The sequence below is a fragment of the Coptis chinensis genome, chromosome 5 (genome assembly GCF_015680905.1).
Source record: "Coptis chinensis isolate HL-2020 chromosome 5, ASM1568090v1, whole genome shotgun sequence".
Classification (NCBI taxonomy): domain Eukaryota; kingdom Viridiplantae; phylum Streptophyta; class Magnoliopsida; order Ranunculales; family Ranunculaceae; genus Coptis; species Coptis chinensis.
Window position 1 is genome coordinate 51,506,908 of NC_141460.1, and position 26,235 is coordinate 51,533,142.

General features: G+C 34.6%; 4 protein-coding genes across 11 annotated transcripts; 2 read left to right on the plus strand and 2 right to left on the minus strand.

Annotated features, from left to right (window-relative positions):
* Window positions 1-336: 336 nt before the first annotated feature.
* On the minus strand, window positions 337-24,814 carry LOC147497859 (uncharacterized). 8 transcript variants are annotated; one of them, XR_015195279.1, is made up of 7 exons: window positions 24,627-24,814; window positions 23,987-24,289; window positions 22,807-22,890; window positions 21,785-21,848; window positions 11,494-13,280; window positions 11,234-11,352; window positions 10,491-11,127 (listed from the first exon to the last, which is right to left on the minus strand). XR_015195279.1 is itself a non-coding variant. In XM_086560168.1 (5 exons), exons 1-4 carry the CDS (start codon window positions 24,741-24,743, stop codon window positions 21,792-21,794), a joined length of 561 nt encoding a protein of 186 aa, XP_086416294.1. In that variant the 5' UTR covers window positions 24,744-24,814; the 3' UTR covers window positions 337-667; window positions 21,785-21,791. The 8 variants fall into 8 exon arrangements, 5 of the variants coding, with proteins under 5 accessions (XP_086416294.1, XP_086416297.1, XP_086416293.1 ...); XR_015195277.1 differs by lacking the exons at window positions 10,491-11,127; window positions 11,234-11,352; window positions 11,494-13,280 and adding exons at window positions 2,837-3,399; window positions 9,002-9,092; XR_015195278.1 differs by lacking the exons at window positions 10,491-11,127; window positions 11,234-11,352; window positions 11,494-13,280 and adding exons at window positions 5,106-5,418; window positions 9,002-9,092.
* On the minus strand, window positions 10,720-12,539 carry LOC147497860 (uncharacterized). The gene is made up of 4 exons (XM_086563031.1): window positions 11,904-12,539; window positions 11,486-11,830; window positions 11,033-11,127; window positions 10,720-10,957 (listed from the first exon to the last, which is right to left on the minus strand). Exons 1-4 carry the CDS (start codon window positions 12,537-12,539, stop codon window positions 10,720-10,722), a joined length of 1,314 nt encoding a protein of 437 aa, XP_086419157.1.
* On the plus strand, window positions 16,581-17,662 carry LOC147497861 (protein VACUOLELESS GAMETOPHYTES-like). Its single transcript, XM_086560172.1, has one exon. It carries the CDS (start codon window positions 16,581-16,583, stop codon window positions 17,103-17,105), a length of 525 nt encoding a protein of 174 aa, XP_086416298.1. The 3' UTR covers window positions 17,106-17,662.
* Window positions 17,114-19,337, plus strand: LOC147497862 (uncharacterized). The gene is made up of 7 exons (XM_086563032.1): window positions 17,114-17,134; window positions 17,304-17,426; window positions 17,503-17,626; window positions 17,710-17,843; window positions 18,367-18,479; window positions 18,578-18,698; window positions 19,296-19,337. Exons 1-7 carry the CDS (start codon window positions 17,114-17,116, stop codon window positions 19,335-19,337), a joined length of 678 nt encoding a protein of 225 aa, XP_086419158.1.
* Window positions 24,815-26,235: the final 1,421 nt, after the last annotated feature.

Genomic DNA, 26,235 nt, shown 5'->3' on the forward strand with positions numbered 1-26,235 from the left:
CACAATTAATACTTTTCATTTATTCCTAATCCACGTGGCAGAATGGTGGCCCTGGATTTATACCCTCTGAAAACGCATCCCAGCCGTGAGTCAGAAAGCAGCTTTGTTTTGTTAAGTTGATATACAATAGATAAACTTACCAAGCATAAAAAAGTCTTGTGTTACTCGGAAGCGGCAGTTGAGAAGTTTTCATTTTTACATTACAATTAGAAGACTTTCTGGGGATTTTGATTAGATATATATTAGGGCGGAAAGCTTTTGAAGTCAAATCTTAATGGTAGCAAATCACTTGTGAAAGCAGCAACAACGAGAATAGTCATTTATAATAAACCATAATAGTTAATAAACCCAATCTTAAAATGATCCAACGCTGATATGATTGGTTTGATTGTCAAGCCGTTGATCCAACATTGCAGAGTTATTTATACATACTAGACTCTAAAAGCACACTACCAGGATGAGAACTTCATACTAACACTGTATCAGCCATTGCAATTTATACGCTGAGCATGCAATACTTAAACCTTTTTGTCACTTTCCAATGACAGCTTCATCACTCCTTAACATCATCTCCGACTTCAAATATTCACGGTCAATGACAGCTTATCACTCCCTAACATCCTGACTTCAAATATTCACGGTCAAACTCTGTCAGAGACGCGAGAAACTGCAGAAGGCACATAAACAATATAGTAAGTAGAAACCTGAAAATATAACAGAATACAAAAGACCTTTTCTGGTTGCGGGTGACACTCATAGAACAATATGGGAAATTTCAATCCTTTAGAGATACCCAAATATTCAAGCATGAAAATATTTATGTTCTCCACAAAAGTTTTTCCTCCGCTTTTCTCAAGTTTTTTTATAGGATTAATTACCGAAACGGCAAAGCGCCACTTTTTTCAAAAATGGTTTCTAATTTGAATTATGCCTATGTTAATAGTTAAAAGTAAAGTTGGCCATGTCATGCAAATACTTTCATATTGCCTTGGTCGAAACCTTAGTTTATAGATAATTCAAATGTACCTAATTTACATTGACACAGATATGTTTGTCTGTATTCGTGTAGTTTTTTTTACTTTAAAAAGACACAAATACATTTTTTATTTCATTTTACTTTTAAATGACCTGTAATTTGATTAAGCCTAAGTTAATAGTTATAGTAAAATTGGTCATGTCAAGCAAATACTTTTCATAGTGAGCCTTGGCAGAAACCTAATTTATAATTTATAGATAATTCATCTATACCGAAATTACATGATACAAATGAGTGTGATCCGAAACGGATACGTAGAAAGCTGTGTTTGGTTCGTGGAATCTAAATTCCTGGAAAATGAAGAGGGTGAAGAACACTGAAGATGATGAAGACCAAAGTTGGAACTGGAGAAGGGGAAGTTACCCTATATGCTCCTTCCATTTAAGGAAAGTGAACACCATTTTTTCAGAAATCAAGTTGTTTTCCCTAATTACGATACCCCTAGAAGGAAATATCTCGGATTTTATGACTTCCTACCCAACGATTACCATTTTCGCTTCCTATTTTTGCGCATCTCTGCTCCCTCCCCATTTACATAACTATAGATGAATTTCCATGAATTTAAATTTCTTGAACCAAACACAGCCAAAGTGTCTGACACTGCGAAACTGAGGTATACCCAATGTTGCCAGAAACATGGGTCATTTTGATGCGTTTGGATAGGCTTAATTGGATCTGTCATGCCCCTATTTTTTAGATAATTAAGTATTCAGTCGAAAGCTATTTCGAGTCGTAATTAGCTTTGGTACGTTTATGCGAGAGTTTAATATCTATAAATATAATATATATGATAAATCATAAAAACTTGCTCAACAATGATAACTATACATATAGAAATTTTCTAACAAATCATGATTCCTGTTTTCGTCACTAACCTGTTTTAATTTCCTAACAAATTGTTTTAATCAAGACTTTAAAAACCGTTTTACTTTCTCAACAAATTGTTTTAATTAAGTTTTAAAAACTCGTTTTAATTTAAAAGTGTGATTTCCGTTTTTAATATGAGAAGGTTTCCCATTTTAATTAGAAGTGCTAAATTTTTCTTTTTCAATAGGAGAGAAATTTCTATTATAATAAGATAATGATTCCCGTTTTAATTAGAAGTGTTAGAATTTTATCTTTTCAATAGGAGAGAAATTCCCGTTTTAATAGGAATTATGATGTGGAATTTTAAGAGAGCTAGAAAAATACCTCTTGTGACTGTTTTAATTTCCCAATAAATTGTTTTAATTTGAGGGATCCCATTTTAATTTAGAAGTGTAATTCCCATTTTAATTAAGAAGTGCTATATTTTTCTTTTTCAACAGGAGAGGAATTCTCATTATAATAGGAGAATGAATCCCTTTTTTAATTAGAGGAGGGATCCCATTTTAATTTAGAAGTGTGATTCCCGTTTTTAATAGGAAAAAGATTCTCGTTTTAATTAGAAGTGTTATATTTTTCTTTTTCAATAGGAGAGGAATTCCCATTATAATAGGAGTGGTTCCCGTTTTAATTAGAAGTGCTAGAATTTTTCTTTTCAATAGAAGAGGAATTCCCATTTTAATAAGAGTTGATGACATATAATTTTAAGAGAGCTAGAAAAATACCCCTTGTGAGAGCTTTAATATTAATATATAGACTAGGTGGTTATGGTTAGCTTGTATATAAGTGGCATTAAAAAATGAAACGTTTTTGTTGACGCTTTTGTAGTTGTTAATTTTATATAAAAAACAGTTTGAATAAGATTTAAAAAAAACAAACACAACATAGCCAAAGAAAATAATATCTTGACAAATTTCTTAGGTATCACGCGGAAAAAAACACACAACGAACACACTTCCTGTTGTAGTATAAAAATTTGTATGAGTCACAAAGAAACTTTATAGAGTCATGTAGTATGCTAGCATAGCGCTCAGTTAGAGTGAAATTGGATCGAAGATGCTAAATATCTTCCATGGGCAAAGATAATTTTTTTATCTATCTCTGCCAACCGTCGTGGTTTTTCATCTTGTATTCTTGTCTCTTCACCAGCAAATTCCAAAACATCCTGGAAATCCTCATCCACTGTTAGCCACAGCACACTGTAGGGAGCATAACTGTTAGCTGGATTATCACTTCCAAGACCACCACTCCTTGTTCCCGATGCCCAAAGCCCATACCCACTATAAGCAACAATTATAGTATGGGCAGCTCCACATACAACTTGGAGGGGATTAAGAGAGCCATATTCATTACACGGAATGTACATAGCAGAGAGCGCATCCCCAGCATCAGTCAATGTTGATCCTTTACATGCTGCAAAATATAGCCAAATCCATGCCGACTATGTAACGTTCGTTTGCATCTTTCCATTCTACAAAGTGAACTCCTCTTTGTATTCTCTGACAATATTCAGAAGGTAGACATATTTTTTGAAAATGAATTTCAAATTCTTGATGACAATACAATAGAGGCATGCACGCAAATAATAACAAATCTAGGTACAAAAAAACTAAGTGATAAAATAATGAGGCTAAATTACATAGGAGAGTTCACCAAAGAAATAAAGCACAATTTATAAAAAAAAAGCCATTCATCGCATGAATTTGTATTAATCTGCTAGCATTGATCTTAATAAAGCTAAATGGGCAAGATGCAGCGAACAAAGATCATATCCTGCTATGTCTTGCATTGTATTGCATTGTAATAAAATAAAGTCAAATTGATGAGTAACTAATTGCAAGTACTATAGTCAACAAACCGATACAATGTTGATAAAATTCCCAAGTTATATAAAGAAGCAGAGACATTATCAAACATTGGCAACATATTTAGACCTTCTAATAAACCCTAAACCCTAGCTAGGAAAATAGTTAGGGCCAAAGGTAGTTGGATGGGTAAAACACGGTAAATGTTTATGTCAGACACACTAAAATTATCAAACTAAACTAAATACCCAATTATTTTATTACAAAAGAATGTCGCACAACATATTGGTAGTACGCCCTGGAAGATACCATTGTTTGTTAGAGTTTAATATGGGCATTTATCAAACATAAACATCCCTTGAATATTTTCATACAAAGGCACGATATTAAACAGACTATTCCAGTCGGAAACTTATGTTGGCGATAGTAATACCATTTAACACAAAGAGGACGGGCAATTTATTAACGAAACAAAACGATTTAAGAAGCTTAAAAGTAGGTTAACAAAGGTTAAGACCTCTTTATAGTTTATAAATATGTTGTTGCTAACAATTTAGTTGGAGCAAAAAAAGATAATTGAAAAAACGAAAAGCAATAGATTTCATAGCTTGATATACACTTTTGGATGGAATAATTATGCTTATACATCATCATATGATATAGACAGCTCTGGCAACAGTCATATTTATAGGCATAAATTTGATTTAACAGTTATAACCACTCAAAGCCTAAATCGCACAATTGTCAAGACTAAACGGGAACCCAAACTTTAGTAGAGTTGAAAGTTCCAAAATCCCACAATGACTTGGATATTATGAAAAAGTCTACACGTAGCTAACCAAATCACTAATAATCATAATTATAAAGTAATGGAGGGAGAAAATGTATATTTGAGCAATTATGCGTAGGGTCTAAATGAGTTGATTTGTTTAAAATAATTTTTGACAGAACTGAATTGATTTAATTTGATTACTATATATAGTTATAGCTGTCAAGTAGGTTGCTTCGGGTGTCACGAACGACTACTGTCTGTAAATAATTACGTAGACATAAACTTGAGGTAGTGGAACAAAAATACTATTGAAATATTAACTAAATCAAATAACACCTATTATTCCCAAACTGAAACCTTCAACTCAAAGTTAAACCACGTTCGATCTTATTGCATGATTCTTAATAAACAAAGCTGGTCATCCCCCAATTGATCAAAGGGACCCATTAATTTTTATTGTATCGAGCAAAACTGTAAGAGTATTTTGCCCAATTCCTTTTGGTGTGGTGAGAAAACATCTAGCTGGACATGTATTAAAACATGTTGTGGTAATTAAACTGTAACCTAAGGTATGACTAAAGTATAATGACAAAACGGTACATATAAATCAACAATGAGCTCAACCACATTTGGTAACCAAAGTCAAATACAATCTGGATACTATATAAAAACACCAATCCAAATTTGGTCATAAAACCAAGGTCGAGCAGGCGATTAAAGCTTAAAGTGATATTCTACACTTTCTTGTACAAATAAAAAATTAACATAATGAATAATCCTAAAAATCAAAACCATGATAACACTGTAAAGTGGTAAGATTGTGAAGTGGTACATCAAAAATTGACCTAGCAAATAGGAATTTCTCGATGAAACTCGCATGAAGAAAATTGTGCTCAAGTAGTTGGACGAAATTGTCTACTATCATCCTATTCTTTTTACACCTAAAAAAAACCATAAAAAAAAAAAAAAATCAACGTCAATCTAAGCAACGCATCTAAAGACCTTCATAAACATTCCACACTCATTTCATAGCATATTTTGATAGTAAATTAAATTATAAGCCTGGGACAATCAGAAAATAAAGGACTGAAGTTGTTGTAAAGTCTAACCTAATTTCTTCTTCTTCTTCAAGGAAATCCAAGAAAGAGTCAAAAAGCAAACAAGGTCAACGATTTAGCTAGTATAGTGGGATGTAGAACCAAAAGAAAAACGTGTGATCAATCCATTAGCTATGGAGAAATTAGATAATCGGAGGACTTCAAATTAGTGTTAATAAAGGACGCTATAAATATGTTTCATACATATATAAGTACTATAGAGAGAAGAAGTTTGACGCAGTAATAAAAGTGCAGTGCAAAACTATCTCAAATATTAAAATCGCGCATAATGTCTACTGTAAGAAGAGTAGAAGTTAATGCTAAAATTTGCCGCAATGGCCTGAGCAAAAATACATACATAATCACAATTATATAATTGATATAAAAAAGCTTTAAAAATGACATTCTTAATACATTTTATTTTCACTATGGATTAAAAGGTTGCATGGAAAGAGTTTTGAGAAGGCTTTGATTGTATCGCACTCCAAGTATCAAAGTTGGAGACTCGATAGAAATTAAATTGTGAGCTCGCAATATTAATCAGTCGACAATATGTAGAAATTGGTTTTTTCCAATTCTCAAACAAAACAATTTTACAAAGCTGAAGCATCCATCAATCTGCTAGAGTGTCCTAAGGTTCAAGAGGTCAATATACCTCTCTATAGCCCCTCTTTGAGAATTTCAATACTGAATGTTGAAATCTTAGTTGTAGCTTGTCTTTTCAAATGAGTTGACGGGGACATCTTACGCTTAAGCGTTAAGACTTTAAGACGATAAGGCTATGAAGCCAACCATAACCAACAAACTTCACATTGTAATAGGTATATACTGGGATGGGGCTGCTATCCAGTTCTAAAAATAAAGACTCCCAACAAACAACACGACCGACAGTTCACTCTACCTAAGTTCAAGGCGGTAGCAAGAGCGTGACATTTAACACGCAAGTCAATATTAAAATACGGGCTAGTCCTTTTTTTTTTAATTACCTACCTAAGCCTTATGATGTTTTCATAATCAAGAATCACATTCCCTCCTCGACTTGTGAATACAGAGCATCAAACTTCCTATAAGATTCTTGCATTAGAAATTCTTCAACGACAATAGAATGTAGATGTTCCTAAAGATGACTGACTCCTAAAGTGGGTATTACGCAAACGGACACCCAAAGTAAATCTCCTGATGATCAAATTATTCTCGAGTAACGAATTCTGCTTCAGTCACTTTTGTTTGTGAAGAGTAACTTTTACAAATTTCCTGAGAATGCTACAGTTGGTAAGTATTCTGATAATATTATCTATAAAGTCCATTTGATCCAATTTTCAAACCCCATTAAAAAAAAAAAAAAAAATGACGGAAAAAAGCAGGAAAAACAGGCTTATGAGCTCTTGGGACTTGCTTTCTTTCTTCTTTTTCTTTTTTTCTTCTTAGTGATTTAAAAAGAAGAAGTTGGTTTTCATGAAAAATACACGTTAAGTATTTGGGAAAACACATAGAGAAGCTAATGATCATCAGACCAGATGGAAGCAACACTTGAGCTAATCAGAGAAATATGATTACAACCGGAGAATACAACAGTAAACACCAAAGCACGTCCATTAGCATCAGACACCTCTCTTTTATCACCATGTTGACCAACTTTAAGATATTACTGTTGTCCTAACAGGATATAATGAGCTATCTTCTAATATAGTTAAAGTCAATACTATACCATCTGTACAATCATCACATACTCAGCTTGTGTATAAAGCTCGTATTGTTAACTGATTAGAAAAAATAGTCATGGAGACTATGAAGTTAAGATTGAAGCAAGACAAAGAACACAATAGAATTTTAAGTAACAAATTACCATGTGTATGACGAAATGGACCAGGTAATGCGTCTAACTCCAACCAATATAATTTTCTTAAAAATATTTATATGATTAGGAGTTAAGGTCAAAAGGAGTGAATTTTGTGCTAAGCTAATAGGCAGGTTACCCATTGAAGTTAAATACAGAATAACATATTTTCTGACTGCAGTGTTAATCCAAATTGATAACTATTATTCATTATATAACTTAAATTAATAAACTGATCAAGGTATAGCCTTGTAAATAGTTAATAAAACAATTATAAAAAATAACAAAATTAGGGGGGGGGGGGCATTATAAGAAATAGGGTTAACCTAAGTTAGTTTGACAGAAAATACGTTGTAGCTATATTAAACTATATAAAAATAGATAATATTAGGTTATACAGAATTAAAACACGAATATTTTTTCCAATCTTATGTCAACCTTAACGATGTAACAATGATTTAATTTTTATGTACCAAAAATTAATTGCACAAATAATTTAAGATATATTAACATTTAAAAAAAAAAAAAAACCTATGGAATACTAGCAAAGCGTGATCAGTTGTTGGTACTTTGTTAGAAAACTCCTAACAACAGTGGACCTACTCATATTAGCAGGTCGAATACATAAACGGTTAGGTCGGATTCATGTGAAACCACCTAAAAGAGTTAAATATGAGTAGATTAGTCAGATATAGGGCGGGTCGGGTAGACCCGAATCCGACCTGACCTAATTACTGAATGCATCAGGTTCGGAACGATTTTCATATCCGTTAATGTATTCGGGTCGGATTCAGATTCGGGTATGTCGGTTCTGGTTTAGATATAATTTTTGGGTTTTTTTTTTGAATTTTTAGTGTTATCTAGTCGGGTTCGGATATTAAATTTCAGATATAATCGGGTTCGGGTTCGAATTCGGATACTGTGAAATTATTCGGATTCCGATATAGCCATATCCGACCAGATCCCTGCCCTAGTCAGATAGAATCCTATTGTAAAAACTTAACTATAAACGAATATATTGTAGATGAAGTAGACGTTAAGGAGGTCAATAGAACCCCATATTTATAAAAGGGGTCATTCATCGCATGAACTTTCATTAAGCTGCTATTAGTGATCTTAATAAAGCTAAATGGGCCAAAATGCAGGGGCCAAAGATCATATGCCAGCATGTCTGGCACGATGATAAAATAAAGGGAAATTGATGAGTAACTAATTGTAAGTACTATAGACAACAAACCACTACAATGTTGATAAAATTCACAAGTTATATAAAGGCGTGTAGACATTATCAAACATTGACAGCATGTTTAGACCTGCTAATAAACAATTTAAGTAATAAAACAACGAATTATTGTATGACTGCCTATCCAGTGTATTCAATATACATGCATGTAAGCCATGTAATACGGATGATGTTGAAATGTGTATGGGGTTAGATACAATGAAAAAAATGAATAACGGTAGAAGCTGCTTGTACGGGAGAACAAATCATAACGCCTAACAGTGTTTAAAGTGATACGATAGCAAAATAGCATAGAAATATAACATCATATTTGAAGAAAGATAGGAAGATAGTTGGGGACTACATACAAACAGGAAATTATTGATGAAAGTTGTATCAAGAAATTTGAGCTGGAGCAGTCAGACGAAATCCTCTACTATCATCCCTTTCTTTTTACACCTAAAAAAACCATAAAAAACAAATCGACATCAGTCTGAGGTACACATCTAAACACCTTGATACACGTTCCACTTAGCTAGTATAACCAGTATAAGAAGACTTTAAGTTGTCAATAAGTTTTCTTTGTGGACCTCTTTTGCTACCTTCTGTTTCACTGTCAATCTTGAGTCTTGCACTTAAAAACAGCTAAGCGAAAAAGTACTGTTTCTAATAGACGTAGACAAAACCGTGAAAGCAATACCTGTCTACTACGAACAGCAGAGTGAAATTGACTATGAAGTAATGAACCAATTATGGATGATGCATAAATGGAGCTAAATACATCAACATAGGCGCATTTGGACATTCCAAACGTTTGCCACAAACCATATTTACTGGTTACTGTTGCCGTACAATGTCTGTGTTAATTGCTAAGCATTCAAAACTTGTGTGAAAAAATATTATCATCCCCACAATTGTCATGTCAAGCTTAATCTGCAAGTATTGACCTCCTGATTTCCAGTTTCTAGTGAAATCCTCTTGAGTGTAACAAATAAATAACAGATATTGGTAGTACACCGTGGAAGATACCATTGTTTGTTAGAGTTTAATATGCTCATTTATCAAACATAAACATTCCTTAAATATTTTCATACGAAGTCACGATATTGACCAGACTATTTCAGTTGGAAACTTATGTTGGCGATAATAATACCATTTAACACAGAGGATGGGCAATTATTAACGAAACAACACAATTTAAGAAGCTTAAAAATAGGTTAACAAAGGTTAAGACCTCCTTATAGTTTATAGATATGTTGTTGCTAACAATTTAGTTGGAACAAAAAAAGATAACTGCAAAAACGAAAAGCAATAAATTTCATAGCTTGACATACATTTTTGGGTGGAATAATTATGATTATATATCATCACATGATCAATGTTCTAAAAAACACTAGGCGGTAGTCGGACGGTAGGGGAGCGCCTAGCGCCTAGGCCTTCTAGGCGGCGGCTAGACGGGCTAGGCGCTAGGCGGTTTTATTTAATTAATTAATTATTTATTTATTTAAATATATATATATGTATAATTAATTTTTTTTTTCTCTGGATAGAACAGGCTATTTGATACCTGGCAAGACCTCAAGACTTAGCTTGATATCAAAGTTGTTGGAATTGAAAAGGCGAAACAAAATGGAAAAATGGGTCACCGTTTTTCTTCTTTCTTTCATCTGTTTCTGTTGGTTGAAGTGATTGTTTTTTATGTAATTGTATTGTATGGTAAACTACATGAATTTATTGCAATGGGATGAACTACTTTTAATGAAATCAATATTTTCCTTTTGCCGGTTGAATTCGACATGAATGCCTCGTCTATATTCACAAAACACACAAATTCCCCTGAAATACATAGATAGAGTCTACCACTTGAAACTAACAAACATCATAAATTGAATACTTCATTCAAATTGTACAGACTCATAGAGTCTACCATCTGAAATACTCAAATAGTCAAATAAACTTGGCAAAATAGAGTAACAAACCAAATTAACAAAAATACACTTAGCAAAAATGCAAAACAAATGCTGCAAAACAAATGCAGCAAGTAGTGCTCTAACAAAAGGGTGGAAATATTCCACTATTTGTCTAACTACTCTTCCTCTCCATATCTCTCTAACACGATCTCTTCATCGGATTCAAACTCATAGTCATGTTCTCCTTCATCCTCGGTGTCCTCATCTGATACAAAATCCTCTTCATGGAGCTCTCTAACTTCAACATTTCTAGCACTTCTTCGAGGCTCTAAGACATCATCCGCTCCGGATGCTTCTCCAACCATTCCCCAAGTAACTCCCGAACCGGGTGCAATTTCTTCATCATCATCATCCCTACCATTAACAATCCATCCTTGTGCAGTACTAGCTTCACTAGCTAGTAGTACATCTACCTCTTTTTCCTTTTACCTTCTATTCTTGTTGATGATCCTAGCATTGAATTGGACATAGACTAGATTGTTCAATCTCTCTGTATCTAGTCTATTCCTTTTCTTTGTATGTATCTACATAAAAGAGAAGTTTGAAAAAATGTTAGTACACTTTTAAGCGATCCAATTAGTTAACCACACATCCACACTATATATGTCATAGTCAGTACTCAGTACATACCCCCTCAAAAGTGCTCCAATTTCTCTCGCATTCCGATGAACTAGTAGTCAATGAGAGTATTTTTTAAGCCATTTTTTGCAAGTCGGGTGTAAGAGTGCCATAGTTGGACCACCATTCAACTAGTCAATAGATAAGCACACACAATATATATATAGCACAAGTTAGTATTAATTAATAATTTAATAACACATAATGCAAATGAATAACTAGGAAATACTATTTATCTAATAACATATAGTCTTACACTCTTACGGTCTTACCCGGATCATAATTAGCATCATTCTTGGCACATCCCGCCCCAGCTAAGGCTCTTCCAAACTCACCCTCTTTGTTCTTATACTTCATCAACTCGACATTGGAGACACGATCTTGCATATCAAAGTCATCGACGAAGAACTTCTCAACACATGTGAAAAAGGCATCATTGACACATGGATCATCTTTAATGTCTGAATTTTTGAAGAGGAAGTAACGATTTAAAAAGTAGGCCGCCAAATGTAATAGACCATCAAGCCGACCATCGCCTTTATCCTTAATAATATTAAGAATGGGTTTGTAGTTATCCTCCACATTCTTGAATGCCTCTTTAATCTCCTCCTTTGCTTGCAACAATTCACCATGTAAAAAAAGGCATTGATGGCTTTCGATCCCCATCAACAAGGCGAAGTACCTTCACTAAAGGAGCAAACACTTTCAAGCAAAGTGTTACTCCATTCCAAAATGTCATACTTAGAACAATAGAATACGCCGTTTTCCCCTTCACAATCTTGGACCATTTGGACTTCTCCCAATCATCACTAGTAAACATTTTCCTTAACTTTTCTTTTTTGTCCATCAAACTTTGCAAAGTTAGGAATGCAGTTGCAAATCTAGTGACTCCTGGCCACACACTGTCTCTTTTCTTCATAGCTCTCCTCATCATTGACAAAGTGTTATGATGTGAATAAATACATATAGTGAAGGCCTTTGCTTTATCAATCACTCCTTTGAACCTAGACAACTTACCGATTCCTTCAAGCATAAGGTTCATTGTGTGAGTGGCACATGAACTCCAAAATATGTGAGGTCTCTTTATCTTCATCAAATTTGCCGCAGCCATATTGTTCGAGGCATTGTCCGTCACAACTTGTACTACACATTGTGGCCCAATATCTTCAATACACTTGTCAACATATTTAAAGATGAAATCTCCGGTGTGTGCATCATCCGAAGCTTCATATGAAGAAAGAAAAGTCGTACCTTCCTTGCAATTGACACATAAGTTCATGATGCTTCTTCTTTTCCGATCAGTCCAAGCGTCGGTCATAACAGAACAACCATTCTTAGCCCACTCCTCATTTTGCTTCTTGAGTGTGTCTGTAGTTCACTCATATTCTTCTTTCAACAATAGCTCCCTCAATTGGTATTGGCTTGGAGGCTGATATCCCGGACCAAATTGATCAACTGTTTCAACAAATCTTCTGAAGCTATCATTATCTGTAGCATGAAATGCAACACCATTTTCATAAACCCATCGAGCTAAATATCGATGCACATCATGTGTCCTTTCTTTCCAAAGTGCATCATTGATATTTTGTTGCCACATCTTCTTATTTGCATCAATTGAAGATCTAGGACTGATAGTAGAAGCAAACTTATCCATAGGCCCGAGAGAGTGTGGCCTTTTCCTTGACACTACCTCTTCATCTGCTTCATCAGTAATGTGAACTTCTTCTCACTTCTTGTTGTTGCTTCTCTTTATTACTTTTCTTCTTTTTCACTTCATCCAATGCGGCTTTACACTTGGCTTTATTTTCATCGGTAGACTTTGAGCATGGAGTTATTTGTCCTCTAATGTTCGCTATGTGTAGCTTTATTCTATAAACACCTCCACTGAACTCTTTTCCACACAACTTACACTTCCATTTATCTAGGCTATCTTTCTTAAACAACTTCCCATACTCCCAACCAACATCATTGGAATCCCGTTTCAAAAGATTATCGAGATCGGACACGGTGGCATTGGGCCTTGAAGAAAACCACATTTCCCGTATTTCCCGCCATTGAACTGTATAAAATAGGTATATATAAAATAAATGAATCAAATAAGTATGTATAAAATAAATGAAGTCTACAAGTTGAAAATCTAGTATTCTAGTGATTGTATTTTAGTGGAAACTGCTAAACTAGGAGCTAGATGCCTAGATTAGCTTAATGCATGATTTGTGATTGAAGTCTTGCTGTCTATTTCAAAAATTTCAAAAACTTCCACAAAAAAACAAGCTACGTACTACTGACTCAAGTTCAAACTTTAAACATTTGAAATCAAATATTGCAACAAGATCGAGACTAATAAATATAAGACATGAGAAAAGGACAAGTGACAAACAGAAGCAAACAAACACAGTGGTAGTGTAGTACGTACACTTGCTAAAAACAAAGAATAGTGGCGCACATCACACTGTTCCATCAACAATCATGGAACAGTGGATACAGATTCGTTAGTTGCGCCATGGTTTACTTGTGAGGATTGTTTAAGAAAAAAAAAAAAAAAAAAAAGAGCAGAATTGGAGAGAACTTAGAGAAGAAATACATACTGACAGAATTGTTTGTTGAAGAAAAAGAGCAGCAGCACCAAAAAGAAGAAGAAGAAGAAGAGCAGCAGTTGATCTTTTGTTGAAGAAGAGAACCCGATTGTTTGTTTCTAAAGCCCTATCGGGTTTTTTTTTTTAACTAAATTTAAATTGGGCCTGTAGGATTTTAAATTTAATTGGGCTTGTAAATTGGGCCAAAAACAAACTGGACCTTCTAAACCGTCCAGCCCGCCTAGACCGATTAATCCGCCGCCTAGTCCCGATTAAAAGGTCCACTGTTTTATCAACCGTTTAGGGTGAAAATCAGTACGGCTAGGCACCGCCTAGGCCGTTTTTTAGAACACTGCACATGATATAGACAACTCGGCCAACAGTCGTATTTATAGCCATAAATTCAATTTAAAAGTTATAACTACTTAAAGCCTCAATCGCACAACTGTCAAGAGTAATCGGGAAGCCAAACTTTAGTAGAGTTGAAAGTTCTGAAATCCCACAATGGCTTGGATATTATTAAAAAAATCTACACGTAGCTAACCAAATTACTAATAATGATAATTATAAACTAATGGAGGAAGAAAACATATACTTGAGCAATTATGTAGAAGGTCCAAATAAGTTGATTTGTTTATAATACTTTTTGACAGAAGTGAATTTATTTAATTTGATTATTATATATAGTTTAGTATATAGTTATAGCTGTCAAGTAGGTTGCTTTGGGGGCTCACGAACGAATACTACAAATAGGAATTGCTCGATGAACCTCGTATGAAGAAAATTGTGTTGAAGCAGTTAGACGAAATTGTCTACTATCATCCTATTCCTTTTACACTTAAAAAAATCATAAAAAAAATAAATCAACGTCAATCTGAGCAACACATCTGAAAACCTTCATAAACATTTCACACTCATTTCATAACATATTTTGATAGTAAATTAAATTATAAGTCCTGGACAATTGGACAATCAGAAAATAAAAGACTGAAGTTGTTGTAAAGTCTAACCTTATTTCTTCTTATTCTTCAAGGAAATCCAAAAAAAATTAAAAAAACAAGCAAGGTCGGCGACTTAACTAATATAGTGAGATATAGAACTGAAAGAAAAACATGTGATCAATCTATTAGCAATGTAGAAATTAGGTAATCGGAAGACTTCAAATTAGTGTTAATAAATGACGCAATGAATATGTTTCATACATATATAAGCAGTATAGAAAGAAAAAGTTTGATGCACCTACTGAATGTTAAAATCTTAGTTGTAGCTTGTCTTTTCAAGTGAGTTCACGGGAACATATTACCCTTAAGCGTTGAAACTTTAAGATGAAAAGGGTATGAAGCTAACTATAACCCTACAAACGTCACATTGTAACAGGTATATATTGGGAAGGGGCTGCTACACAGTTCTAAAAATGAAGACTTTCAACAAACAACATGACGGGTAGTTTACTCTATGAAAGTTCATGGGCTTGGAGATTATTAAAAAGTCTAGCCGCAGCTAACCATATTACTAATCATCATAACTATAAACTAATGGACGGAGATAACGTATAATTTAGATTTGTTTATAAAACTCTTTGACAGAAGCGAATTTATTTAATTTTATTATTATAAATAATTATAGTTGTCAAGTAGGGTGATTAGTGTGTCACCAACGAATACCGTTTGTAAATAACTACGTAGACATAAACTTGAGCTAGCCGAATAAAAATACTATTGAAATACTAAATAAGTCCACTAACACCTATTATTTCTAAACTGAAAGCTGGAAGTCAAAGTTAAGGCTAGAGTGTCCTAAAGTCCCAAAGGTCAAGTGAGTTAACGAGGACATCTTACCCTTAAGTGTTAAGCCTTTAAGACGAAAATGATATGAAAGCAACCATAACCCACAAACTTCACATTGTAATAGGTATATACTGGGAAGGTGCTGCTACACAATTTTAAAAATAAAGACTTCCAACAAACAACACGACTGGTAGTTTACTATACCTAAGTTCAAGGCGGCAGGAAGAGAGTGACATTTAACATGCAAGTCAATATTAAAATACGGGCTAGTCCTTTTTTTTTTTTTTTATTGCCTACCTAAACCTTATGATGTTTTCATAATCAAGCATTGCATCCCCTGATCGACTTGTAAATACATAACATCAAACGTTCTCTAAGATTCTTGCATTAGAAATTCTTCTACGACAATAGAATGTAGATGTGCCTGAAGATAAGTGGCTCCTAAGGTGGGTACTATGCAAACGGATACCGAAAGTAAATCTCCTTATGATCAAATTATTCTAGAGTAACAAATTCTAATTTAGTAACTTTTATTTGTGAAGAGTAACTTCTACAAATTTCCTGAGAATGCTACAGTTTGTAAGTATTCTGATAATATTCTACATAAACTCACTTTGATCAAATTTTCGATGGTGGACGTTGAGAAGGATGGGTCGGAGTTGAGAAGCTAGGACAACGTAGGGTCAATCACTACATATATTAACTGTCATTTATCGCCCCTTGTTAAGCTGAAGATTATTCCCAACCAGAATTAATGATGCAGAGTATGCAACATCGACATTGACAGTAACAGTATGGTCAACTTGCACAGTTGCACGCCTAAGGATTTCACTGAATTTTTCTTTTCTTGATTAATACAAAATATTTGGTTACCTTGAAGAAAAAAAAATCAACTTGAACCTAACATGTTAGAATCAACCATCTTGTGAGAACATATAGATTCAAGGGATCAAGGTCTCCGTTGTGCTCAACTCTATCTAAGAGAAACAAAAAAGGATGGGGAAGCTAAACTATGACCAATCCATTGAACATTTCAGCCATGAACATCCATTAGAACTCTCCAACATCCAGCAACCTTCTCCAAACTTATCTTCTTGTACAGGATGCAGCCTTAAACCCTCTGAATGGTTCTACACTTGCAAGGCTTGCAATTATATCCTCCATATCCAATGCTCTCAAATACCCCAACATATTAACCACCCTGCAGATCCCAACCATGCCCTCATCCTCCAAGCGCTACCAACCCACTTGCAAACTTTTTTACCCACACATTTACTCCAACAAAGCTTACTACCCTACCTCTCACGACCCTCCTACCTAGAAAGAGCACTAACTATATGTGATGCATGTTGGGAACATGTCAAGGGCTTCTACGACTACTGCAGCTCTTGTGACCTTGTCCTCCATATCCTCTGTGCTTCCATGCCCCCCTCCGTCAAACACCAAAGTCACTCTCATCCTCTTAAACTCACATATAACCCTCCCTATCAAACCAAAGGCTTATCTTGTAATATATGCTAAAAACTAGGATGAAAGTAGTGGCTTTATCGGTGCAACGCATGTGAACTTGATGCACATCTAGAGTGTGTAACATCTAAGCCTAGAGTGTCAGAAATTCAGCATCAAATTAGGGTTCAACAGGCAGAGGTACCACCTCCAAACTACAATTCATTTCCAGGTTCACATTAACCTCAGATATAACGTTCTGGAACTGGACAGCGGGGGAATGTGTCTCAACAACCAAATGACTACGTCAATAATCAGAGGGTGGCTTCCTCGCATACAAATCAGCCTCCACCGATCAACAACATTATTGAGAGTGGAGATTACTTTTTTTCTTTTGTAAGTCCTGTTTTATAGAAAGAAAATGTATATAGATGTTTAAACTTTAGAGGCATTCTGTTTTATTGATATCCAGCACAGATTTTATGGCAAATCAATTCCTTTTGGTGGTGACAAAAAAGTGGCTTATACCAATTCAAGTACGCTTGGGTATGCAGAAGATTCACCAGTGATTGTTCTTGGAGGTTCTTATGGTGGAAGTAAGTGTTCATTTTGCAAACAGAAATTCTTTTTTCTTTTAAATAATGGTTTCTTTGTTGCTAAATTTATTGTGGTTTTGCAGTGTTAGCTGCATGGTTTAGGTTGAAGTACCCCCCTGTAGCTATTGGAGCCTTAGCATCTTCATCTCCAATTCTTAATTTCGATGACATTGTTTCTCCATATAGCTTCAACAACATTATCACAGAGGATTTTGAGGTACATTTTGTGTTTTATGTGTTCGTTTCTTTTTGAATTGCTTGAGGATATACAACTCTATAACCTTAGCACTTAGCAGTTACAACATTATTATACAGATTCATGCATCAAAAGAGTTTCACAGCTCCTCATTGCAATCCAGTTAAGTTATATGCAATTCAATAATTAGACCATTGGATCAATTTCATCCACTAATCTGAAGTGCATTTTCAACCACAGTTAATAACTTTGAATATGTCAATTGTTCATAATGTGCAATGCTTCAAGACATTTTAGCTAAATAGTATGTGCTTGCATACTTGTTTTACTAAAATTTACAGCTCTAAAAGTAAAGCATGAATGCCAATAACAGCATGTCGGCATATGTAAAATATATGAGCAATAATCCTATCTTTTTTCACTTAAGAGCAATGCTATCGATAACCACGACTGTTAAACAAATTTTAAAAAGTTTCCTCGTATGCCATTTATAATTATAAATTAAGTTCTTGATATAAATTAATTTTGTTGTTGCCACTTTCAGAGCGTAAGCGAAAATTGTTACAAAGTGATCAAAGGGTCATGGAGTGAAATTGAAAATACAGCACAACAAAAAGGTGGAGTTGAGTCGCTTAGAAATTCATTCAAAATATGCAAGTAAGAAATTTATTTACGTATCACTGCCTAAGTCTAGATATAGTTCTCTGACTCCCTGTATTTATGAGCTTTCCTTATTTTTGCCTCATTTGTTACAGGAACTACATTGATGTGAATTCATTAAAGGGTTGGCTAAATACTGCATTTGTTTACACAGCCATGACAGATTATCCAACTCCTAATTTTCTAAATCACTTACCAGCTCATCCAGTGAAACAGGTTTGAAGAACTTTCTTTGTAATGCAAAAGTAAATTAAAAGTACTTTAAAAACTGCTTGGAGTCAGCTATAGTTGACCAACGTTCAAGAAATTAACTGATGTTTCAAACTAACACTTAACATATGTCATTGAAGACCTAATTAATCATAAATGGAGTCCTCTCTTCTACACGAGATTGATCCAATTCATCAAGTTAGCTAACAAAATAAAAACATTGGTTTGATCCAATTTTCGAACCCAACTCAATTAAAAAAGAATCCAGGGGAAAAAATAACATTCCCAATTGACAAAGATTAAAGAATCAATGAAATAATAAAAAGTAATTAAAGAAGCAGGCTTCTCACCTCTTATTAATAGCTTTTTTCTTCTGCTTCTTCTTAGCGATTGAAAAAGGAGAAATTGGTACGATGGGTTAGCGATTGAAAAAGGAGAAATTGGTACGATGGGAAGAAGACGCTAAGCAAATGGTTGGGGGTTTATTCGATAAGAACAGCAAAAGTATTGATTGAATTGATTTGATTCGATAATGATTGAATTGATTTGATTTGATAAGAATCAATTTGCTTTACAGAGTATTCTTTTGATTGGGTGAAGCAGGCGGTGGAAGCTGAGGAGGATGGCTCGGAGTTGAGCAGCTAGGAGAAGGTAGGTGTTGAGTGCTATTTGGAGGGAAAACCCGGACGGACGCCGGCTAGAGTTAGGCAGCTAAAAAGGACAGATGGCGAATGGGCTGAGGAGAAAAGCGAGGTGCACGGCTAGCTCGCCCACGCTTCTATGTGCTAGCGGCTCAAGCTACAACGGCTAAGTCGGGCACGCTCTCTTAAAGGTGTTTAGATATATAGAAATGAATCAATTCATTCAAGAACTGGTAGTCTAATTTAATTATATGACCATTCCAAATTCCAATAGCCAATACTGTTGCTATGAGAGGGAGAGATACAGGAGAACGCATGGAGAAAATAATATGTAGTACTACATGGCTATATTTTCAACTATGCACTATTGTTTTTTTCCTTATTAGCTTTTCTTCTATAAGACTGGGATGTTAGAAGTAGTGTTTTCACTGTTTTGATTTGTGAACGTACCCTAAAAGGGTACACATGATCTGATACGGGAATCATAGGGAGGAGTAGCAAAGCTGGTTTCATTGGGTATACCACATACAACATGTGTACGTTGTGTCTGACACGGACACGTGGATATATATGATAGGGTTATATACTAAAAGTATTATTTTTGTATTAACTCTAGTTCTTTATATTTTGAATGAGAATCATATGGGCAAATGTTATGCATATTATATATGTTATTAGTTATATACATGCGTCTAATATTTTATATTGTAGATGATATGGTGTGACACAGAAAATCATATCATCAATATTTTACGAAGTATAAATAAACGTTCACAACTTAAATGGATTTGGACAAACTATTGGTACGGTTGTAGTATAATCTGGTATTAGTCTATCTTGACTACAAGATTACACTATGACACTTTGTGTGTATTGAACAGGACCAAGTGAGGTTGTTTCTCTTTATACTGACTATATAAAGAACAAACACCTCTATTATTATAAATGTTTGTCCTCTTAATCCAGATATAATAACGGGCACTTGCGTGCATTGTACATTGCTTTAAATCATCAATGAGTGAGATTCATTTGTGAATCAACAAACTCGATGGATTGGATAATGACATTATATGTAAGGTGTGTTGTTGATTATAGAAGAAATCCGTGACCCGGGGAAGTCGGGCTGATGATGTCCCCTTGAGGAGCTCATAAGGATTGTCATGTAAACCCTGCAGGTGAATTTAATCCGACATGACAATGAAGTTGAGTGGTACTACTCAAGGACATAAAAAGTTGATTAATGTAGTTGTCAGTAACTTGACTTAATCAACGGGCATTCGATATCTTGAACACAGGGAGATCAACAAGCATATAATATGGAACTCATAAATATAACACGTAATTTGGGATTAAGGCGGCAGTGTAACAATGACTTTTAGTGGAATAAGCTATTTGTTGACGGACTTGGGCCGTGTGTTCTGGGCGAACATAGAAAGCCCAAACCCGTAAAAGACCTAATCCTGATTTCTCCTAATGGTCCCTGTTGTAGCCTATAAATAGAAATTTCTTTCTCTAGCCGTTTTTTACACAAGAAAAACTCAGGTTTTGCTCAAAGAAAGATATATCCAAAATCGGTTCTAACTTTGTGAGTGAGAGAGGCCAAGAGAGAAAGAAGAGGTTGGAAAATCGTTGCTGACACAACGTCCATTCTAAGGATGGAAATACAACAGAAGATCAAGAGATTGCTAATTCATACATCTTGGATTTTCAGAGTTATCTTTGCCGATCTAAAGGTATGATTTTCTAACCAAACCGTGAACACCCTTTATTCCGCTGCGCATGGGTTTTCGCGGTTCGTAAATCATTCGGTAAAACCATAACGGTTCCTACAATGTATTCTACATAAACTATTTTTACAGTATGGCATGTCAATGTAAATTAGACCTATACATGTTGTCTAGTACTCTAGTTACTAATTACTATACACAGGGAAGAAACACCAATTGATCCTAAATAAATTATGAGAAACCCTCAACAGACAGCCTAGTCACTCCTAGACTACTGTTCACTAAGACTATGAGAAGACCGATCTTACCATTGTTGTAGCAATAATTTGTAGACAAACAAAAGATGAACCATACGCTCTACAAAATCCAATATTTCATTGTGGGTGTGTGACATTGTAACAACTATGCTTTCACATTTCAAATATTTGGTTTTTCGTCTCACCCAAAGAAAAAGAAGAAAGAAATAGAGACATGAAATGAGAAAAGAAATTAAAGATGTCACGTGAAGCTATGTCTTCTATGTTTTCACAAAGGCAACACAAGTTGATTAATTCATCGATTTTTTTTCCCTAATTGTCATCAAATTAACAGTTGAGACTGTACTAGTGTAGTTTTTTGAATGTTAACTTATTCGTGCTAATCCCGATGGAGTATATATAGTGAACACATATAAGAGAAATAGATTCAGTTTAGACACGAGCAAACAAAATTTGAATTCACCAACCTCCTCATTAGTATATTTCTCCACACGCACGAATCTCACTCTGAAGAAGTTCCATTTCGATTTCCTACAAAAGAAGGGACAAAAAGGAATTAACAAATGCAATTGTTAGTATTTATGTTAATTTTCATTGACACAGATACGTGTCTGTGTCTGTGACTGTTTGTGTCCGTGTAGTTTTTTTACTTTAAAATGACATGGATACATTTTTATTTTATTTTACTTTTAAATGACCTGTAACGATTACAATCGCCTAAATTGATAGTTATAGCAAAATTGGCAATGTCAAGCAAATACTTTCATAGTGAGCCTTGGTGGAAACCTAATTTATAGATAATTCACACATACACACAGATGCACAAGAGATATGAAGTGTATGACACGCGAAACTTCGTATATCGCATACAATGTGTATGTGTCTAACACGGACACGTATCTGACATGGATTATTTTTATACTATGGCGTGTTCTTGTAAATAGACCTATACATATTGTCTAGATTCCATACGCAAAAGGGAGAAACACCAATTGATCCTAAATTAATTATGAGAAATCCTCAACAAACTAAGCCTAGTCACTCCAGGACTCACGAACAGACTGAGAAGACCGATATTGTAGTTGTTGTGGCAATAATTTGTATACAAACAAAAGCTAAACCATACTCTCTACAAGATCCAATATTTCATTGTGGGTGTATGACTTTCCCATTTCCAATATTTCGTTTTTTGTCTCACCAAAACAAAAAAAAGAGAGAAATAGAGAAGTGAAATGAACAAAGAAATTAAAAATGTCAAGTAAAGCTATGTCTTCTATGCTTTCACAAAGGCCGCAAAAGTTGATTAATTCATTGAAATTGTTTCCTAATTGTCATCAAATTTATAGTTGAGACTGTACTCGTGTAGTTGTTTTCTGAATGTTAACTCATTCATGCTAATCCTGATGGAGTGTAGTGAACACACAGACAAAAGCATTACAAAATAGATTCAGTTTAGACACACGAGCAAACTAAATTTGAATTCCCCAACCTCCTGATAAGTCCATTTCCCCACATTCGGCAAAGTCCGAGACTGAAGGTTAGACTTCTTTTGATGACGTTTTCTTTCGATTTCCTGCAACAGAAGGGACAAAAAGGAAATAACAAATGCAATTGTCAGTATTTTACGTTCATGGACAAATTAAATTGGCTGACCCCACACACGGTAAGCTATAGTAGACATGCAAAGATCTCTAAGGTACGACACTTTTACAATGCATAATGCCTGTCATTTATGAATACAATTTATTAGATCCCTCGGTCAAAAACAAACCTTTCCCACCGGTTCAAGAAAGTAAAGCAGTCTACTCACATGCCCAGTTCTTTTTCAGTACCACAAATTCAATTAGTAGGGATAACATGTTTCTGTGCATATCAGAACAATGAATTATTAAAAACCTAATTTAAAATCTTGTTACATGGATACATCAAAATGGAAGAGGCACCCAAATCACACTCAACTTGAAAAGGAAATGTTGTTTGCAATGTCCATGTCCTCTTCTAGCCACCCACGCAACAATTTCATCCATCATTATGGTGATCATTGAGCCAAAAAACAAATCATATCGGTCTACTTTTTTCTGTGGCAAGGCTGCCCAAATGATATCAGTGGGATTCCAGTCAAAGAGATTATCAATGAAATGTAATATTCTGGACTATGGAAATATAGGACGATTTAAGTACAATAATTTGCTGGAGGTGTTGTCTGTCCAAGAATAACCACTTTTCTTGGTCTCATAATTAAGGAGTTCCTCATTTCAGTATAACCACCCAATACTGGAAAAAATGGGAACGGAACTACCCGATGGGTAAATCAACCAAACAAAGCATCTTTCCATACCTATTAATGAACATAAATAAACATAAATAAAGGCAAAGGGCTAACATCTCCCCTTTTTCCACAAAGAATGTCATCAATAGATGAGCTTGACAATCAACCCAAAATAAAAGTAAACAACATTATTCAACAGTACACTATCCCACTCTGAACATCAAGTCGTAAAATCCCAAAAGTTTGAGAATCCAAAGTCGTGACCAACATAACTTGCCACAAAAGGCACAGCGATTTACTTGCTATTATTAAATAAATTATGTAACCCTTAAACTCACTTTGCATCATAAAAAAAAAATGGGTACATTGAACTGAAATAATGATAAGGATTAGGCGAAACCTTTGTTGTAACATCAAAAGGAGGATATTCAAACTCCATATCATCAGGGATAAATTGCAAATCCACACAATGACCCGATGGCCTTCCGTAATCCATGCCATCAAAAGAAGCGTATATATCTCTTGCCGTAGCAACCGAATCACACTCCACAACTGCATAGTATCCTTCATAGTCTTCGCCATCTTTGTTGTTTGTTTCTTCTTCATCATCGCTATCAACATCTGGTGGATAGACAGAGATTGACAAGATTTGTCCACCTTCTTCATGAACAAATTTGCCCAGCAGCTCATAGAGGAAGGAAGACTACAATGCAAAAAAAAAAAAAAAAAAAAAAAAAAAAAAAAAATTTCAGTAAAATGAAGTAGTAAATTAGCCATGATCCACCAATCAGTGTTCGAACTACCCTACTGTGAAAAAATTACACCTTTATCTAAACAATCATATATCTCAAGGCAAAGGTAACGCCAAATTCGTGTCTCTCTCTCTCTCTCTAACTTGGGCGTTGAAATTTTTAACCATCTTATTCACTTTTTCTAAGCAGATGTTACGAACAACAATCTAACAAGTAGAAAATTAATGTAAAACAATAAGAATACTAATTAGGAAGAGAAAAGGGGAACAAATTAATAAATTCACTCACGGATTCTGGTTTGGGACCCATATTGACAACGGCGAGTCTTCTAGTTCCCTGAAACGCCGCTTCTTCCACCGAATTCACAATTTCCTCTGAAGAAGATTTTTCACCCTCGCTCATCATTTTCTCTTCGGGGGTGTTGGTATTAGTTTTCTCAATCGCTTTCAAACACTTTGTTGAATTTTAAGTCTATTACCTTAAAACTTTATATACCTTAAAACTTTGGTTATAGTCGGTCCCCACGATCGCTTGAGTGTGGGCCCAGAGGCCCGGTTATATATAGATAGTATAATAGTATAGTACAAAATATCACGATAAATATTGAGATTTCAGAGATGAGTATATAAATATCGCGATACTAATTTGGATAAATACCAGTGCAAGTATTGATGATATTTGTTGATATATTGCGATATTTCAATGATATGTTATAATCACGATATTGTCAGAGATAATTGGTGCCGGCGGCGATTCGATTGGAAAGAAAGTGGAGAATTATTGCAAACCGACGAACAAAATAAAAAAGGCTACTCTTACCCTCTCCTACATGAAATTTTGATGGCTATAAAATAAAAGCTCATTTTTCTTCACTCTCGGTCTCTTGCACACCTCTCAATATCAAAGAGTCTCTTTTTATCTAGTGAGTTCCATTCACTTGTTTATGTCCTTCTAGTTCAGTCTCATATTTATTTTTTCTAGTGACTATACTATCTAGTTCCAACTGACGATTGAAAGGATCAAAACGATTTGATATCTGTCAGTAGGGAATGCTCTTCAGGTTTCTCTGAAGAAGTACTGTGACGTTTCATCACTTGATTAGATATTTTAACACTTTTGAAAATTCAATTGCAGAGCTCAATAAGGTAAGCTTTCTTGTCCCCTCCCATCCATGATTATTTGCTTCATGTCTAACTTTCCAACTTTAAATACTGTTATTTGTTTTAGCACTCATTTAAAAGTTTATTTTATTAATAGATTAGTAAATTGATCATTCCAACTTTTGAACCATGACCAACATGTAGATATGTATCTTGTTGGCATTTTGAGTTTTTGTTGTTAACATGTTCTCGTTCTCTTTGTTTGAAGTTTGAACTATTACTCTATTAGTAATTTAGTCTACTACTCTATTAGTACTACGGAGAATTGCTCAAGTGCTTTTAAGCATTTTTGTAACTGATATTGGCATATATTCTGGTAATTTGTTTTATGGCGTGCACTTTTGTTATATTCTGCTTCATTGGATTTGGTTATTAGAGCCTAAATGGTTGTCAGGCTCCATTGTGTATATATAATGTGGGTGTCTAGGGTAGATTTCCTTCTGTTCATTTATAAGTTATAGGCATGCTGCAGGTTATGGCGAATTCTGGAGAAAAAGTTAGACTGTCAGGAAACCAAAATGTGATGGTTTGTGAGCGAAAGTCAATTCTGTCTTTAGTTAGTTAAAGCTTAGTCATTTTCCCTTATGTTAACACGTTCTCTAAGCAAACTTAAAAGCAATGACATATAAGGTGAACTATATCTGATAGTTTATTGACAAGATTTTTTGGAAGTGCTCTAATTTCACTCAAACTCTTCCACTCCCCCTACTTTAAAACACCTTCAGCCAATTAGAACT

Coding starts and splice junctions, on each gene's coding strand:
- LOC147497860 (XM_086563031.1), bottom strand. CDS start 12,539: ATGACCGACGCTTGGACTGATCGGAAAAGAAGAAGCATCATGAACTTA. Junction 11,128..11,485: donor ATTATGATCCGGGTAAGACC/GTAAGAGTGTAA, acceptor TCTTTTATGTAG/ATACATACAAAGAAAAGGAA. Junction 10,958..11,032: donor ATCATCAACAAGAATAGAAG/GTAAAAGGAAAA, acceptor TGTTAATGGTAG/GGATGATGATGATGAAGAAA.
- LOC147497861 (XM_086560172.1), top strand. CDS start 16,581: ATGGGGAAGCTAAACTATGACCAATCCATTGAACATTTCAGCCATGAA.
- LOC147497862 (XM_086563032.1), top strand. CDS start 17,114: ATGAAAGTAGTGGCTTTATCG. Junction 17,427..17,502: donor GAGATTACTTTTTTTCTTTT/GTAAGTCCTGTT, acceptor ATTGATATCCAG/CACAGATTTTATGGCAAATC. Junction 18,480..18,577: donor AATTCATTCAAAATATGCAA/GTAAGAAATTTA, acceptor CATTTGTTACAG/GAACTACATTGATGTGAATT.
- LOC147497859 (XM_086560168.1), bottom strand. CDS start 24,743: ATGATGAGCGAGGGTGAAAAATCTTCTTCAGAGGAAATTGTGAATTCG. Junction 24,290..24,626: donor TGGGTCCCAAACCAGAATCC/GTGAGTGAATTT, acceptor TTTGCATTGTAG/TCTTCCTTCCTCTATGAGCT. Junction 21,849..22,806: donor GGAAATGGACTTATCAGGAG/GTTGGGGAATTC, acceptor CTTCTTTTGTAG/GAAATCGAAATGGAACTTCT.